Here is a 16,300-nt window from a genome sequence, read left to right as displayed (position 1 = left end):
ATTGTTAAGTTGTGGTTGTGCACAGGTATGACCCAGAAGTCTTAAAAGAGCTCTACCAGCTGGGAGCCAGAAATTTGTTTGTGGGCTACTGACTGAAGGCTTTTGATTTCCTCCAGTGTCATTTCTCCCAAGATCTCTTAGCTCTGTTTTGCCAGAAGGTTCAGCTCCTGTGTTACTAGAGCATGCCGAATTCAACTTAGTATGGTCCACATTCTTATCATTTTGTATTAAAGAATGTGGATCATACTAAGTTCTATATTTTGTGTTCATATCTGCATACCACTCTAAACTCCCAGTAATAAGAATTCAGATGGAACCATCTCTTCCTTCCCCCATACAATACTCCAGGGGTAGGCTTCTACAGATATTAATTTAGTGACACTTACTCAATGATATAGAAATATCTCTTATGTAGAGCTGAGATATGCAAACGCATCTTGGCATTTGGTCTGTATCCCAAACACACTATTTCTGATTATGTGCTTCAAACCCTTCTCCAAGTGGGTTGATAAACTTTAGACCCTAGCGTCTTTATCTGAATAGTTTGTCACTAGGAGAGAAATCTTTACTACATCTGGAGCTCTGACCATCCAAGGCAAGCCTCACACTGAAGCTTTGCCATCAGTGGAAAGAGACAACTTAGAAATATTAGAGAATTTGATGAAAAAATAATATGTACACGAACCAGTTTTCCTTGGAGTTATATAGCCAGGACTGTTCATGACCAAAGTGGGCAAAACCCACCAAGAAGAACAAGGAAATGACATGACACTCTGGCCACCTCCTTGCAGAGAGACCATTTCTTACAAAACATTACTGAGAAAATCAGATAGGCTGCACAATGTATGTGGTTCTTTCCCACTGCTCATCCCTCCAGAGACTACGATGAGATTTCAACAGACAATCCTGGACAAGCAGAATTCCTCCCAGGGAGTTGCAGGCTGGACTCTGGAGTCTACTCCTTCCCCCCTCTCAGAGTGTGCAGCCAAGGAGCAGAAAAGAGAACACCTTGGCCATGAAGGTATTTATGACCAGCTGAAGGGGAGGAACAGGAAAGCCTCCTTGGACTCTGGCAGCTGTTTCTGTCAGCTTTCCCATTTCTAGATTGATGTTCACTGCTTAAGTCCCAGGGTACCGGGTTTGTTAAACTGCCTCTTTGTTTAACTCTCACAATAGGGATTTATGTCCAAACATCACTGGACATGTTGGGAATCTGGTTGCTTTGGAAGAGGTAACCGAGGCTCAGTTGCACAAAGTCACACACATGGAAAGCTGCCAGAGGCAAATGCGAAGTACAGCTTCACCTTCCTCCAGGGGTCTGAACAGGAAACTCGGGTTATTTATCGTCCTCTTAGCATACTGTCCACATGCAGTGCGGGATCACATCCACACACTGCCAAAGGAGACGTCAAGAGAGAGGGCGGGAAACTTCTCTTCCTGTGGCCCAGAGTTAGGTCCGACCTTTGCTTGTTCTTAGCTGTGTAAACTAGGCAAACCACTTTTCTCCACAAAGCTCCGGAGCCACTCCCTCTCTCCAGTGCTTTCCACACAGGCTGGGATGGACCTTCATGTTGCATCTAAGGGTGAAGAACTGCAAGGAGCGTGGCTTCAGAAACGACTATGAGCCTCTTGGTGCAGGTGTGGGTTCATGTGTCTGTCAAAAGAAAACTCAACCCTTGTGGCTGCAGGGGGCCTCAGCTTCTAGTACCTTCCTTATGCCCAGGGCATTTTTCTTTTTCTCTATATTTACACTTTAGCGAGTTGATTACCGTATGCTCAGAGCGACTTGAATGAGGCTTCCAAAAAGACAATGCCATGTGCAAAGACTCAAGTCATAGGTACCACAGTTTTCCAGAGTTCCTGAACCAAGTTTTGCATAGGCCTTTGTCTTCTTGGGAAATTCCCAAACCAATTCACATAGGGGCACAAAAGGTTTCTGGTCAGTCAAAGGATGAATTAGGCTAGGCGCTAGCTCTTAGGAGCTAGTTGCCACTCAGCGGGTAGTCAGTGCTAGTAGCTATCACTGTGGTGCCAGGCCAAGAGGGTACGGCTACACTTGTCCCCTTGGTCTGCCTCTCGCGGTGTTAGCTCTGAGAGTGCTGGAGCGCGGCTCGCAGAGGCTCGGCGGGCGGCAGGAGGAGCGTGTGAGTTGGAGGCGGCCCTTTAAGAGCGGCCAGACGGACTAGCCTCCGCCTCTAGAACCGCAGCGCGCCGGCGGTCACCTGGGGCTGTCCGGCAGGGCAGCGGATCGCAGCGGGAAGGGCGTGCTAGCCCGGGGGAGCCGGAGCGGGGTTCGGACGCGAGGTGCGGCGAGGGCAGGCACGGAGCGCGGCGGTTCCCCCGCGGGTCTGGCGGAGGATGCGGGAGAGCACGTGGGTGTCGCTGCTGCTGCTGTTGCTGCTGCCCGAGCCACAGTGGGGCGGCCCCCAGGACGGCAGCCGGGAGCCGGAGCCGGAGGCAGAGCACGGCCGGCTGCAGCCCTTCGACCTGCTCTACGCCAGCGGAGTGGCTGCCTACTACAGCGGCGACTACGAGAGTGCGGTGCGTGATCTGGAAGCCGCGCTGCTCAGCCACCGACGCCTGCTAGACATCCGCACGCGCTGCGCCCGCCACTGCGCCGCGCGCCGCCCGCTCGCACACCCCGGCTCCGGCCCCGGAGCCGAGCTGCCCTTCTTCCGAGCGCTGCTCGCGCGGGCGAGCTGCTCCCGCAGCTGCCAGAGCCAGCGCTTGGGCGGCCCCGCGTCCCGCCACCGCGTCAGCGAGGACGTGCGCAGCGACTTCCAGCGCAGAGTGCCCTACAACTACCTGCAGCGGGCCTACATAAAGGTACTGAGCGTGTCTGCGCCCAAAGCTCTAGCACCCTTTCCTAGGGCTGGCTCAGGGCATTGCTGTGTCCGCCAGCCAGCCTTTTACTGTGGTGTCCTGTGCGTGAAAGTAGACGCCCAGGGACTAGATGGACTCGGGCTCTCAGCATTAGTTTCACAAAGCAAAAGTGGGCTGGGCAGCCGATAACCCTGTATCAAAAGTGTCCTACTACACTCACGTACCTGTGGTCTACCTAGATGATAGAGTAAAATTCTTGACATAGCCTAATCCTGATTTCCCTTTCTTCTGGCCATCCCCTCCTGCTCTGCACTCCGAACCTTCTAAGCTTAACAATGTTTTCTCAAGCTAAAAGAAAACATGGTCTTAAACGAAGTTTTTTTTTTTTTTTTCAACGATGGAAGAGCAAAGAGAAAAGGTAGAGGAAGTATTCTTGAGGCTGTGTGAGGCAATCTCATTGAAAATTGGACTTTTGTGGATTACTGGGGGTTCCTATTGTCCTGGGCTGCTTCACCTGGAGCTCTATGGTTTTCTTTGCATTTGTTTAAACCCCCCGAAGTTGTTGTCAAGAGGTATGCGATGTAACTGGCATATTTCCCACACCCACAATTTAAAAGACATAACTGGACATATAGCAGACAATAATTCCCCAGCCTCTCTCTCCCATGAGCGCGCGCATGCGGCACACACACACGCACGCATGCACTCATGTTTCTCCAGTTCGTCCTACCTTCTGGCTTTCTGGGTGGATATATCCAGGTCTTTTCCACAGTGGTGGGAGGAGTTAATAAAGTCACAACAGAGAGAGACCTATTCTCAGAGCTCCAGTGTGGGAAGGGATGAATTTCAGGAGTTGACAAGGCTGGATCAATGAATGAGGAGGCCAGAGTCCTGTCCAGGACGTATGAATTGTTGGTCCTCCTGTGCTTTCGAATGGATTTGCTAAGACATGCATTAAGCATACCCTTGCTTTTTTAAAAAGAGAGTGGCACAATTTTTCTTGTCCTTGCAGATATCAGTCAGTTCTGGAAGGGCCCCTTGAGAGCCAATAGCAAAACATCCCAATCTGGTTGCCAGAGCAGAGTATTGACAGTCCTGTAGTGTGACTCCCTATGTGTGGGTCTCCCTGAAGGGGGTTGTCTCAAGTGGTTCTGTAGTACCTGCATGGCAGACAGCGTTTCCCTTAGCAGGGAGAAAAGGAAAAGAGAAGGATGCATACTCACATTGGGTCCTTGGAAAATAAATACCATGCAATCAGTATATGGGTTGCTGTGGTTCTTATTTCTCATCCCTTTGCCCTGTTCCCTGCCTGGAGGTCAAAGAAGATGAAGCTCCAGGCTCAACAGCCTTCAGACTTTTATGGAGATGTTGATTCATATAGTTGACAATTTCTGAATAAGGAAATATGTTTGCTGTTTTGGAAATTTGCTTGTTAAGACGTAAAGGATACATTATGGTTCTTTTCTACTGTGCTCCATGGAAACTCTAGGGGGAAGCCTTGCCTTTGCTTCACAGGGAACCTCTCCCACCTCCATACCTCCACCCCCCCCCCCACAACACACACACCAGCACAATACCATCATATAGACTAAAACATCCAAAATAGTAAAAGGCCATTCTTGGGCAGTGTGAGAGATTTGGACTGTAGGATGTTCACTCACTGGCAGGGTGACCAGCTCCTGTGTACTTGGATATGTTCATAGTGTCTTGGTATAATTGAATTAACTGCAGTCAGAAAGCCACACATAACTGAATTACTTCTGTTGACTATGACACTGTACTTAGAAGTCTACTCCTAGGTCAGCTATAACTAAGCAGCAGAAGATGTCTCGGAGTTAAAGTAACATAACCATTCTCAGCTAGAAGATAAACACATCGCACTGGCTCTCAGGGGTAATTCCCTCCTATATTCTGGACAGTGAGCTGCTATGGCAACAGCTCCCCAATGCTCATGAGTTGGGCAGTAAGGAGAGTCAAGAATTGTAAACTCTGGCTCCTTGCACTCAAATTTCTCTTTTGAGAGATGAAGATTGGGATGTTCAGAAAGGAAAAGGTACTTGCTCCTTGTCACCCAGTAGTAGTGAAGTTTAGCATGGCTTAGTGAAGTAAGCCCAGAACCTAGAGTGGGCTGGAAGCTACTGGACTCCAGTCTGTGCTGTGCCCACAGTCCTTAGGAGATTCTGAGCTCTGTCGAAAGATGCACTAGCAGAGATTACACTGAAGCCATATTTGGACAGCTCTGGGGTCAGCAGGTCCTTGTTCCCTGCAGTCACAGGTACTCCCCTTTAGTACTGTGTATTAATCTTCTCAGAAGTCTGGCATGTTGGGGAATCACCTGGACAGTTAGTAGCTCTACACAGGCATGATTGTGGGTGTGTAAACAAAGGCAGGGTAAGACGCCTCCCAACTATTAAAAGTCTCTTCTGTAAGATATAATTCATTGACCATAGCCCGAGGCCTAAGATACACTTATTAATGTGATGTTCCTTGTAAGAGTGCATAGTGGCTTCTCTTTGCTACTGTATAAAGCCTAAATAGTTTAACCTAGCATCCATGGTCTCTCTCTGCCCCTTACCCTTTATCGTCCTGTTTCCTCATGCCTAACACTGTGGATCTTAGCCTTGCTATTCTCCTTGGGAGCTTGAAGGACCCAGAATTGAAAAAGATTGGAGATTCAAGTCTGTTGTAGACTATCCCACCTTTCTATCCCCCATTTGCAAGATTGGGTGACACTAGCTACCTGCTTGGTTTGAGGTGGGTTTAAGACAGCATGGGACCTGACTCTTAACAGACACTACAGGTGCAATTATTTGTATTGCTGTTGTGCAAATAAAGGATTCCATCCCCCCCCTTTTTTAACATGTTGGAAATCATCAATATCCTAACACCAAGAGAGACCTCTGTGAGGTTTTTAGTGTCCTCCCATTGCTCCCAGCAGCTGAATGCTCCTGGCAGAGGACATTCCTCTTTTGTCTTTTTATTTCATTTTAATGTACTTTTTAAGTACATTAAGTGTGTGTGTGTGTGTGTGTGTGTGTGATTACTTCTTTGAGCTCCCTGCAATCAAGGACCACTGATCATTTTTGTATTTTTCAAAGAAGGGAGTCCTAGGCAGGCATGCTTAGCAGATGTATGATCCTGTTACCCTTTGGGGCATGAATATGTTACTGAATAGTAGATATATGTGCTCAAGAGGTCTGAATTGGCTCATCAGCAATCCTGTTCATTCTAAACATCTTAAGCAAGATGGGTGGGCATCAATGTTGAACATCCATTTGCTGCATGGATACGAAGTCAAGCTCTATGCATGTGGAATATTGAGAGGCATTTCTGTATGGGTAAAAGGTGATTTACCACATTTGGTCTGTTTTCCTGGATGCCAGATGGGGTGAAAAGCGACTTTTTTATTTTTGTTTTTTGAGGCAGAGGTTCTCTGTGTAGCCCTGGTTGTCCTGGAATTGGTTTTGTAGACCAGGCTGGCTGAGAACTCACTGAGGCCTACCTGCCTCTGTCTCCCAAATGCTGGGATTAAAGGCTTGAGTCACAACTGCCTGCCTTGCTTGATTTCTTACTGTTTTGTACTTAGGAGTTTTGGGTGTTGTTGCAAACCCCCTTCCCACTCTATCCACTTTGTTGGTTTGATTTTTTTTTTTTTCTCTTCTTTAGCTTTTATCACTTAAAGCTGTACTTCAGAGAATTGTCCATCCACTATACCCACTTTATGGACATCAGTGGCTTTTAAAAACAAATGTAAGAGAGATTTTTCTTTTTTATCTGTGTCATGAATCATCTGGGATGATTTTCTGTATCTTTTTCTTCCACTGTTCCTAGCTGCCTGAAAAGAAACAGCAACAAACCAGTGCTGTTGTTTATTTTCTTACTTAAAACAAGCTTGCTCTTGCATGTTTTATCCTTGAATTGGTGCTTTGTGAAATTTGACCCTTGTTTTTCTTGCTAGGATTAAGTGAAGGTGGGGGTGGTGCATTAACTTAGGCATTTCTTCCCCTCCAGTCATCTTCAGATCCCTTTATCTGGCATCCTTCATTTATTTCAGGAGGCATGGTTTTGCCTTCTTGAAATACTATTCTCAACTATTGGTTGCTCTTCAAAATTTGAGCACCCCCACTCAAAAAAAAAAAAAGCCTTTCTTTTTTAGATCTTGAATCATCAAAATGTGTCACTACCTATCCTCTGTCCCTTAGGAAGGAAACCTGTGAAATTCATGGTATAGCCAGTTACTAGGTACTGTATAGTCTTCCCTGTTGTTTCCACATTAGGTTTATGCATCCTACATCCAACCAGCTCTTCACCAGTCTGTTCTTGTAACTGTCCAGTGCCCCGAGGGCTGACAATTCAATTAGACCAGATCAGTGTAGCACTCACTGCTTACAGGTTTTCTTCCTTCTCAGCCCGGGGCATCATGGATTCCTTTACAGATTTTAATAAAGGCAAGTAATAAAATTGCGCTTCTCATTTTTTTTTAAAACAGACTCCATCTATGGGAATCAAATAGATTCTGTCAGAAATATTACTTCCTCATTGATAGACCCTAAAGAGGTCATAGGTAGATTCCTTGAGAAAAGGGTGAATTTCTTAGAGGCTTAGGTGTCAGGGCTAGGGGACTCCAGGTGGGTTTCATCTAGTCAAGTTTTGTTGGGCATGGAAGTAGGAGAGGTAACAGTATGGTTCTAGAAATTCAATCCAGCAAAGGCAGAGATGCTGAGTATGGTCACTAACATTCATTGGCCTGGAAGACCCCAAAGACCATGAAGGTTTCTAGCCCTGTCACTTGACAAACAATGTCACTGGCCCTAGATTGGTAAAACAAAGAAGGGCAGCCATTCTAGGGAATCCATGGTGCTCTGAGATTGACTCTGTAGTCTTCAGAGGCAGAGCAGAGAGACAGCAAGCCTTCCTAGGCTCCCCACCCCTTGCCTTTTCATTCACGTGGTACAAAGTTCAGTCAGCCAACCATCACCATTGTCTGGTGGAAAATTTTGCATTTCTCATTAGGAGCAACAATTCTTTTTTTTTTTTTTCCATTCCACACTCTTCCATAATTCTCTTCCTGTCCTGTAATTCATCCCTCCTTTCCTGCTGTCTGACTTCCTAACTAATTTCTACCAGACCTGTCCATCACTTGCCAAATGGATGATCCAGAGACAGCTTTTCATGGGATGTGCTTTTGTGAGGAAGAGGCTGACTTTGCTTGTACTCTGTTTTGCTGAACTGTGCTGTACAGTTCTCTATACTCTCCTCAGCCCTACTCTGCTTTTTCTTTTTGTTGGTTCACGGGATAAAAGCATTTCTGAAAGGGGGAAGGTTAGGATGCTTCTTGTGCAAATAGCCTAAACCAAACCAAATTAAACAAGTAGAAATCTGACAAGGTCAAATTTCTGGTTCATGTTAAATGAAAAGCATAGAGCCACTTACTAGTGAGGCATACAGTTTGAACATCTCCAGAGAGCTTTCCTTTACTCCCTGTCCCCATGTGTTAGGACTTTAGCACAGATTGGAGAAGATATTCTCCAGATCTGCATCTTTCCACAGCTCCTCCTGTCACACTCATGGAACGTTGTGCACCAGGCAGCTGTTTTACAGAGGAGCAAATGAGGGAGGATAGGGCTGCTCAGAGTGAATTCACTTAAATAGAAGAGCCGAGAGTAGAACTGAAGGAGTAGATTCCCTCGCTCTGTTGGGATCTCACCCTGACCATTGTTACTTTATCAAGGACATACATGGAAAATGGCAGACTTATAATAGAAATTACATTATTTTTATACTGTTTCTATGTGTTCTGTTCAGGATAAGGAAAAGAATTCAACTAACTCTAGAGGTACTAGTCATTTCTGTAAGCGTGAGGCTCCCTCTGAGCTTTTGTGACTTAAGTGGTTTTACCAATTCAATTGCTTGGGTTCCTCCAGCTCTGAGATTCTGAGACAAAGGCTATCAAGAACACTGTTGATGCTGACTGAGAGTTCCCGTATTGGGTGGAGTCAAATTAGAAGGGCTTTTTCTGAAATTTTATGTCTTTGTGAAAGTTCACAGGAAAGGGGACACCACCTGGGCAGGAAGAACTAGGTGTCGTGGAGGGAGTGATGACACAGGGAGGCCATTTCTAGGATGCTAGTCTTCAAGTAGGAATTTGGATAAAAAGCAACCATCTTGGAATGAAGCTGCAGCAGGGACTTTGAATAAATCCGAAGGAGAGCTGGTTGGTTGAACAGAAGCAGGTGGCCCTCCTCCACACCAGTCAGTCATCTCCACAGTTTTCCACAGTGGTGCCCAGCCACATTCATGGCGCATCAGAGCTTGAACAATCCTATTTTACGAACAGAAAACATATTCCCAAAGAGATTGCAGCTGCACACATTCATGCAGAAGTTTGATGGGAAAGTTAAAAGTCAAGGTCTCAGACACCCCCCCACCCCCCCACGTCCCCACCCCCACCCCCGGCTGAGACCTTGTCACTGATGCTGTTTACAGGACACACACTGAAGAAACAGACTGCATGACAGCAGCAAAAGACATAGCATTTCATGTGTATTATCTGGTCAGTGGGAGTCCCTATACATAAAAGCCAGAGTCTTGTTGAGTAATGATACTGCTTGTATTACTATTGAGCCTGATTCTGGAGAAGGCTTACCAGTACCACCTGGGTCACCTCTGTTCCCTGTTGAATGGTTGAAGAAATCTTTTCTGGAAGAAAAAGGAAGGAGTAAGAGACAGAAAAGGAGAGAGCCAAGATGTCAGAATTTCCAGAAGTCCTGCCTATCATAATGAATCTGTTGGACTTTGTCATCTGAAAATAACTGATTTGGGTTTTGTGATTAGGACTCTACTGGGGATTGCAGCATGACTACAATGAGACTCTGGAAGGGACTGGGATAAGGGTAAAAGATACAATAAACAAAAGGGTATGAAACAAAGACGCATATGGAGGTTAATTGAACCAATCTTATTATTCTTGCCCAAATGCTAAATATTTAGCTTTAACTGTGCCAAGATCAATAGTCATGCATGTTAAAAATCAACACACAACTAAGAATCCAGGCACAGAGAATTCCTCCACCACCAGATTTGTCTGTTTGTAAGAATCATCTCAAATTATGCTATCAAAAGATTAATCCAGTAGACCATACAAATTATTTCCCACTGAAGCAAAACACGCTCCTTATTATTTTAAGATAGAATCTTGGCATATTCTCAGATTCTAATAGCTCTTACAAATGCCATCAGGGACAAAGTCTGTCACAGTCACTCATGACTTCTATAGGATTACCAAGGGGATTAATTCAACAGTGGGGCCAGGGATGAATTTCAGGTCAGTAGGTTTATAAGCCTAAGTCTCTCAACCCTAACTTTACTGTTTAGAGAAAGGACATTCCTCCTAGTAGGAGGCTTTCCTCTTCATCTTAGGGTGGCAGCCAACATCTCTGGCCCTTAATTACTTAGTAGTTATCAGTAGCACATACCCTACCCTTGTCCCAAATAGTATGACAAGCATAGAATTTTCCCTTACATTGTATTCATCAGAAGTCTCAATGGCATCAATCTGAGAACTGCTGAAATGAACATCTAACCATATAAGGCATGACTATGCATCATGGCTTGAAGATCTCAAGTCAAGTTCTGGCAGGAGATATGTGATGATATTGTGCCCACTGATGAATGATGAATATTTAGGGAAAAGTTTGTCTTGGCATCATGCTGAGGGAAGTCCACTGGAAAGAGACTTTGTTCCTTAGATGAGGAGCACTGGGTTTATGTGCCGTGGATGGTTCTGCCTTTCTGTTATTGGATTTGCCTGCCATGGATGGTCCTGTCTTTATGCTATTGGATTTACCTGCTGTGGATGGTCCTGCCTTTCTGCCATTGTTCAGATTGGAGAAAAACAACAAGAGCATTAGCATTTCTGCTGCTTTTCATCCCAATATGATCCAACATGTTGCTTTAGTGATGCAAATACCTCTTGGCTGTGAATTCTAGACTCCAGAATGTACTCATGTATTTACCTACCTACATCTATCCATCCACACACAAACACATCCCTTTCATCTCAGATGTTTCCCAAACAGTATTCTACTGTGACTCTTGAGTTTCTTGTGTTTAGATGAGTTGTCTTAGTAACTACCTTGAGCAAACTAAAAACCAGAAGTCAACTTATACAAGTTTTGAAGAGTGGAAAATCAGAGGCTGGGGGCTTGGGGAGAGAAAGACTCATCCTGTGGAGGGAAGGTGGGATACAGAGACAAGAAAAATGAAATAAAAGGAGTTATAAGGCTGTGTATTGCATTAGGAAGTGAACCAAGCCAGGTGTCTGGGACAAGCTGAGGCTGCTCTAAATAGGAGCCTGTCTCTGTGATAAAACCAGTAACTCAGAGGCAGGGTATAGGTCTTCCCTCAGTTCTGCCTGACCACCATGACTGCTTCTTTGAGGCAGTTTGGCCCTAATGAGCCCAGAACCACAGAACCAGTTTCCTCTGAAGAGTAAAAAACCCTCTTGAGGGAGATTCCATTTGCTCAGCATATTTACCAAATACCATAATCCCCTCCAGACAGCAAAACAAACAGTCCAGGGAAAGACTGACCGCCCCCCGCCCCCTGCCCCTCCCTGTCCCGCCCCACAAAAGCCAGCCACTCATTTCCATTAAAATACCATTTTTTTTTCCAGTTAAAAAATATTATTGAGTCCTTTTAGATATAAGTTTCTTTTTAGGTCCTAGAATTGAAGAAGGAAAATTAGATACTTTGTCTTCAAAAGGGTCACAACCTATTGAAGGTTAAGGAGATGTGGTCTTGTGTGCTTATGCAGGACCTTGTGTTCAAAGGCAGTGTACTTGAAAGCAATGGGATTAGCTATGGAAAATGCATACAAAAACAAAGAAAATAGCAACAAACAAACAAACAAAAAACCAACCAAAAAACCAAAAATGCAAAACAACAAAAAACAAACAAAAGAAAACAAAAATACAAAGACATACAAGGAGCAAGTTATAAATACTAGCAGTTAAACATTTTGATAGCAAAGAAGGAAGGAGATCCTGTTAGATGCAGAGAGAAAAGAACACGAATAATTCATTTAATAAAATGTAGTACCAGGCTGGGCACTGTGCTTTACACTTGGGACTCCTGAGCTGGTAAGAATGAGGTAGGAAGTGAGTTGTAGCCTAGACTTCGTCTCAGTAAACAAAACAAAATGAGATAAAATAAGAAGAGTACAAGCAGTTGAAAAACTAAATTTGATGGATCATTTTTCTTAAAGAATGAATGTACTTTTTTGAGAATTGAGAGGTGGGAAGGACCCTGGAAGGAGTTGGAAAAGGAGGGACCATATCACAGTACATTGTATGAAAAACTATTTTCAATAAAAAAATTGAGTGATAAGGAGGATTTTTAGAGAATTGAACTTGTAGTTATAGAACATAGTGCCTCAAAGCCAAATCCAATGAATTTCAGTTTTAGCAATTATTTAATATTAAAGGAAATGTCATTTACCAATTCAGGTTTCCTTGTAATCATAGATATAGTTATTTTTCTTTCTGTGGCTTTTTTTCTTCACTCTTTGTGAGTCTTAATCTGCATCTTTATGAAGAAAAATAATTCCCAGCTCATAGGGCAGATGAAAGGATAAAATGAGAAAATATTTAGGGAAGTAATTTATGAAAGATATATACATGTATATACTACATGTATTTATGTATTAATATAGATACAGATAATTTAATACATATATGTATTAAAGGAATTAAAGGACTCCACATGATATCTACAGTGATGCTATGAAAAGATGATCAGAGGAAAAACTGCCTTGTGCAGGTGAAAAGGCCACAGAGATATCTCCTACTTTACCGAAGTAATGAAATTATTTTTGTACTATGACTGGTAAGTACACACACACACACACACACACACACACAAAGTTATTAAACTGCTAAAAGAATCGTTTATGTATGTGATGCAGAATCAGACCATAGGTAACACATAGGCCCATTATTGTTTGCAAAACAGTTTATACCTAATGTTCCAAAACAGCCATGAAAGGTTATTGAAAACAAACAGCTAGATTTAGCTTTGAGGAAGAGTATTTTTATGACTTTTAAGTTTTTAACAATGCTATATATCAGTTATTAACTATTCCTGTGCTCCAGCTCTGCTATATTATTATGTGGATTTTCTTTCAATAAGCTTTAGATAACCTATCTGGTGATTCTTCCCTTTGCAGCAAAGATTCTGAGGGTGAAAGATAAAACAAGCCACACCAGATGACACTGCCAGTATTGAGCTGAGATGGAATCTGAAAGATTAATCCAAGTATTTCTGGTCACAAACTCTGAGTTCTTGCACACTTTTTTTTCTTTCTTCTTATTTATTCTTTTCTCATAAAATACATCCCAATTGCTGCCTCCTCTCCCTCCATGCCTTCCAGCCCCATCCACTTCCACCTCATTCTCTTTATCCATTCTTTGGTTGAGGGATATTGGTGTTGTTGCTCTAAGTGAAACTGTCATTTCACCATGACATCTATGACCCAGAAAAGACGCAAGACTATTCTTACAGTCATAATAAGTCCAAGAGAAGCTGGAAGCTGGAACCCAGTGTTTCCTCTGTAGCAAAACATTTTCTCTAGTAATTCAATCACCTGTGGTTTTTCTAATTCATTGTTGGTGTGTGTGTGTGTGTGTGTGTGTGTGTGTGTGTGTGTGTGTGTGTATGTGTGTGTGTGTGTATGTGTGTGTGTGTGTATGTGTATGTGTGTGTGTGTGTAGTAGTAGTAGTAGTAGTAGTAGTAGTATTAATATATGTGGAGGTCAGAAGAAACATGTTTTTCCTGTTACTTTTACATTGATTCTGGAGATTGAATTAAGGGCCCCAAGTTTGTGTGACAAGGACTTCTATCCATTGATACACCTCACTGGCCCTGATGTCTTTTATTGAAAATTGATAGTCTAAGTGAAATGTTAACCATGAAGGTAGAGATGCTAATGTATATTTATTGCTGTAGACATTTAAAGATAGCTAACTTCTTGAAATTCTTCAAGCCTGTGAATATATGTGGTTATGTACAGGGGTGTAAGGAATGGAGAACAGACTTCTAGCAGGAAAAGATTGATTTCCTAGTTGTTTGACAAGTAATTACACAAGTTATCTTACCATCTGCTGCTCCTCAGTCTAAACAATTAAATATGTTCTTTGTAAAGAATTCATTATTTAAAGCTGCTGTTCCTATTATAAATGACTACTATATGCTCACTTTTATAGAGTATTTTTTGTTCAATATTAATTATACTTCAATCTTTGGTTTGAAAGTTTGGAAGACACAGAAGGGAGAGTATCAATATTTATATACAAAACTTACTTATATGTTATTGTTGTCATTTTCAATATTTTTTATGATTTTTCAATCTACTCATGTACATAAAATACAATATGCCTTTATTTTGGTGACAAAATCTTCTTTAACTTATTGTATCTTAATCCTTAAAATGCACACTTTTTATGTTACAAATAGTTTTACACAAGTAAAAGCATGCAGCTGTGTAAACTCTGCATTACAGGCTTTCTGAGGTAGCACTTTTCATAAGTTTTCCCCATTTACTGGCTATTATGAATAAAGCCACTATGAACATAGTTTAGCAAGTGTCCTTGTCATAGCATGGAGGAACTTTTAGATATATGTCCAACATATATGCTATAGCCGGGTCTTGAGTAGATCAATTCCCAATTATTTGAAGAACCACTATATTGGTTTCCATATTAGCAGTGTAAGTTTGCACTCCCACCAGCAATGGAGGAGCATTACGCTTGCTCCACATAGTCTCCAGCATGAGCTGTCATTTGTATTATTGATCTAAGTCCATTATGACAGGTGTAATATGGATTCTCAAAGTAATTTTGATTTGCATTTCCTTGATGGCTAAGGATGTTGAACATTTATTTGTTTCTCAGCCACTTGAGATTCCTTTATTGACAATTCTCTGTTTAGATCTGTACCCCATTTTAAAGTTGGATTGAAGTGATTCACTGTCCAAAGATGAAGTCTGAGTCACAGGTACTCTGGGAAGTCCTTTCTTTTGCTCCTTTAATGTCCTTTCTCTCCTTTGCATGTCTATTGCATGTGCTACTAGCTCATTGTTTCCCCTTAGGTCTACTTTTGGTTCCATATACCAGTACACTGAAGAACTTGAAGCTCTGCAACTGGAAAAAATAGAAGAGCACTACTTACAGACCATTTGGCTCAGAGCTGCTCTTATCTTTAGGGTTTCTCTTGAAGTCCTCCCTTTGGATAAGAGCACTTCAAGCAGCATTTAAAAGAAGACACGTTAATGTTTAAGTATGTGGTACTTTAATACGATAGACAGAGTAGGCCATTTTCAAGAGACCAAGCTAGAATGGTAACTGAGAACAAGGGCATGTGAGAAGCCGTTGAAATGGATGAGTAGGCAAACAGAAGACAAGGGACAATCCAAAACTTCAATTGCTCTTGGTTTTAGTGACATTGAGGAATCAAAGCTCTAGGACTGTGCAACAAGATTCATAGAACAAGGTCCCATTTAATAGAAAAGCCACTCTTTACTAGCAGTGTTATGATATGGCATAATATGTGTTAAGATAAGATGCTCCAGAAGAACTTCAGAGAGGAGACAGTCAAAAGCTAACAGGGAAGCTATTTTGTGGTCCAAGAATTTAGTGATGTCAAAATAGATGAAATTTTCTAATGTATCCGTAGCAGGACTCCGTGTTTCCAAAATTTGTTTTTTACCTGTACATGGAATCATTAAAGATTTCCCAATTAGAAATGCTTATAGTTTTGTATCTTGATTTTTTAAGTCTGCTTCGCATAACCTTAAGCCAGAGTCACCAACATACTCTCTATAGGGAATCTACAGACTTCAAAAAAGAAATTGGATACACAGTACCAAGACCTTAAGTATTCACAGGGATCTGCCTCCTCAGAGTAGGAACACGGTCAGCATGAGACCTTTGGCCTCCGACTCCATTGTGATGGCATCTGAAGCAATTTTACTCATTACAGAGAAGCCTGGAAGCTTTAAGTTAAATGCTACATTCTCTGCAACTGACCAGAACATACCTAGCGGAATTGGAAGTGTGTGTACCCCTCTTCAGAACATACTAAGAAAACCATTCCTATTCTGATTTGCTTCTTTTGTGTGTTAATGGACATCTAAAAACTTAAAGAATGAGATACTATGGATCAGCTCCTAAAGTTTTTTTACCAGTACCAATTCTGGTCAGGTTACTATGTGTGTTGCCAGGGTGTCTGGGCAGATAGTATATATGAGAATATTACAGTTGGGAAAAGGTAGTTGCTGGATACAAGCATGGGACAGATTGGGAGTCAATGGTGGGGGCACATGGAAATCTAAGGGGGAAGGAATGTGAAACAAAATTCTGGACAGGAGGTGGTGGGTGAGTGGAACTAGAAACCCAGGCTCTCTAAATACCATGCTGACAC

General features: G+C 42.7%; 1 protein-coding gene across 1 annotated transcript in view; it reads left to right on the top strand.

Annotated features, from left to right (window-relative positions):
- The first annotated feature begins 2,184 nt into the window (after window positions 1–2,184).
- P3h2 (prolyl 3-hydroxylase 2) overlaps window positions 2,185–16,300 on the top strand; it is a 148,769-nt gene continuing 134,653 nt past the window's right edge. Inside the window, exon 1 of the mRNA XM_051191244.1 lies at window positions 2,185–2,826. Within this exon, the coding sequence (XP_051047201.1) occupies window positions 2,359–2,826 (468 nt within the window). The 5' untranslated portion in view covers window positions 2,185–2,358. The remainder of the gene's footprint in view (window positions 2,827–16,300) is intronic.

The sequence above is a fragment of the Phodopus roborovskii genome, unplaced genomic scaffold (assembly GCF_943737965.1).
Source record: "Phodopus roborovskii unplaced genomic scaffold, PHOROB, whole genome shotgun sequence".
In the NCBI taxonomy this organism is placed as follows: domain Eukaryota; kingdom Metazoa; phylum Chordata; class Mammalia; order Rodentia; family Cricetidae; genus Phodopus; species Phodopus roborovskii.
The sequence above is the reverse complement of the archived record's forward strand: the minus strand, read 5'-3'. Positions and strand labels throughout refer to the sequence as shown.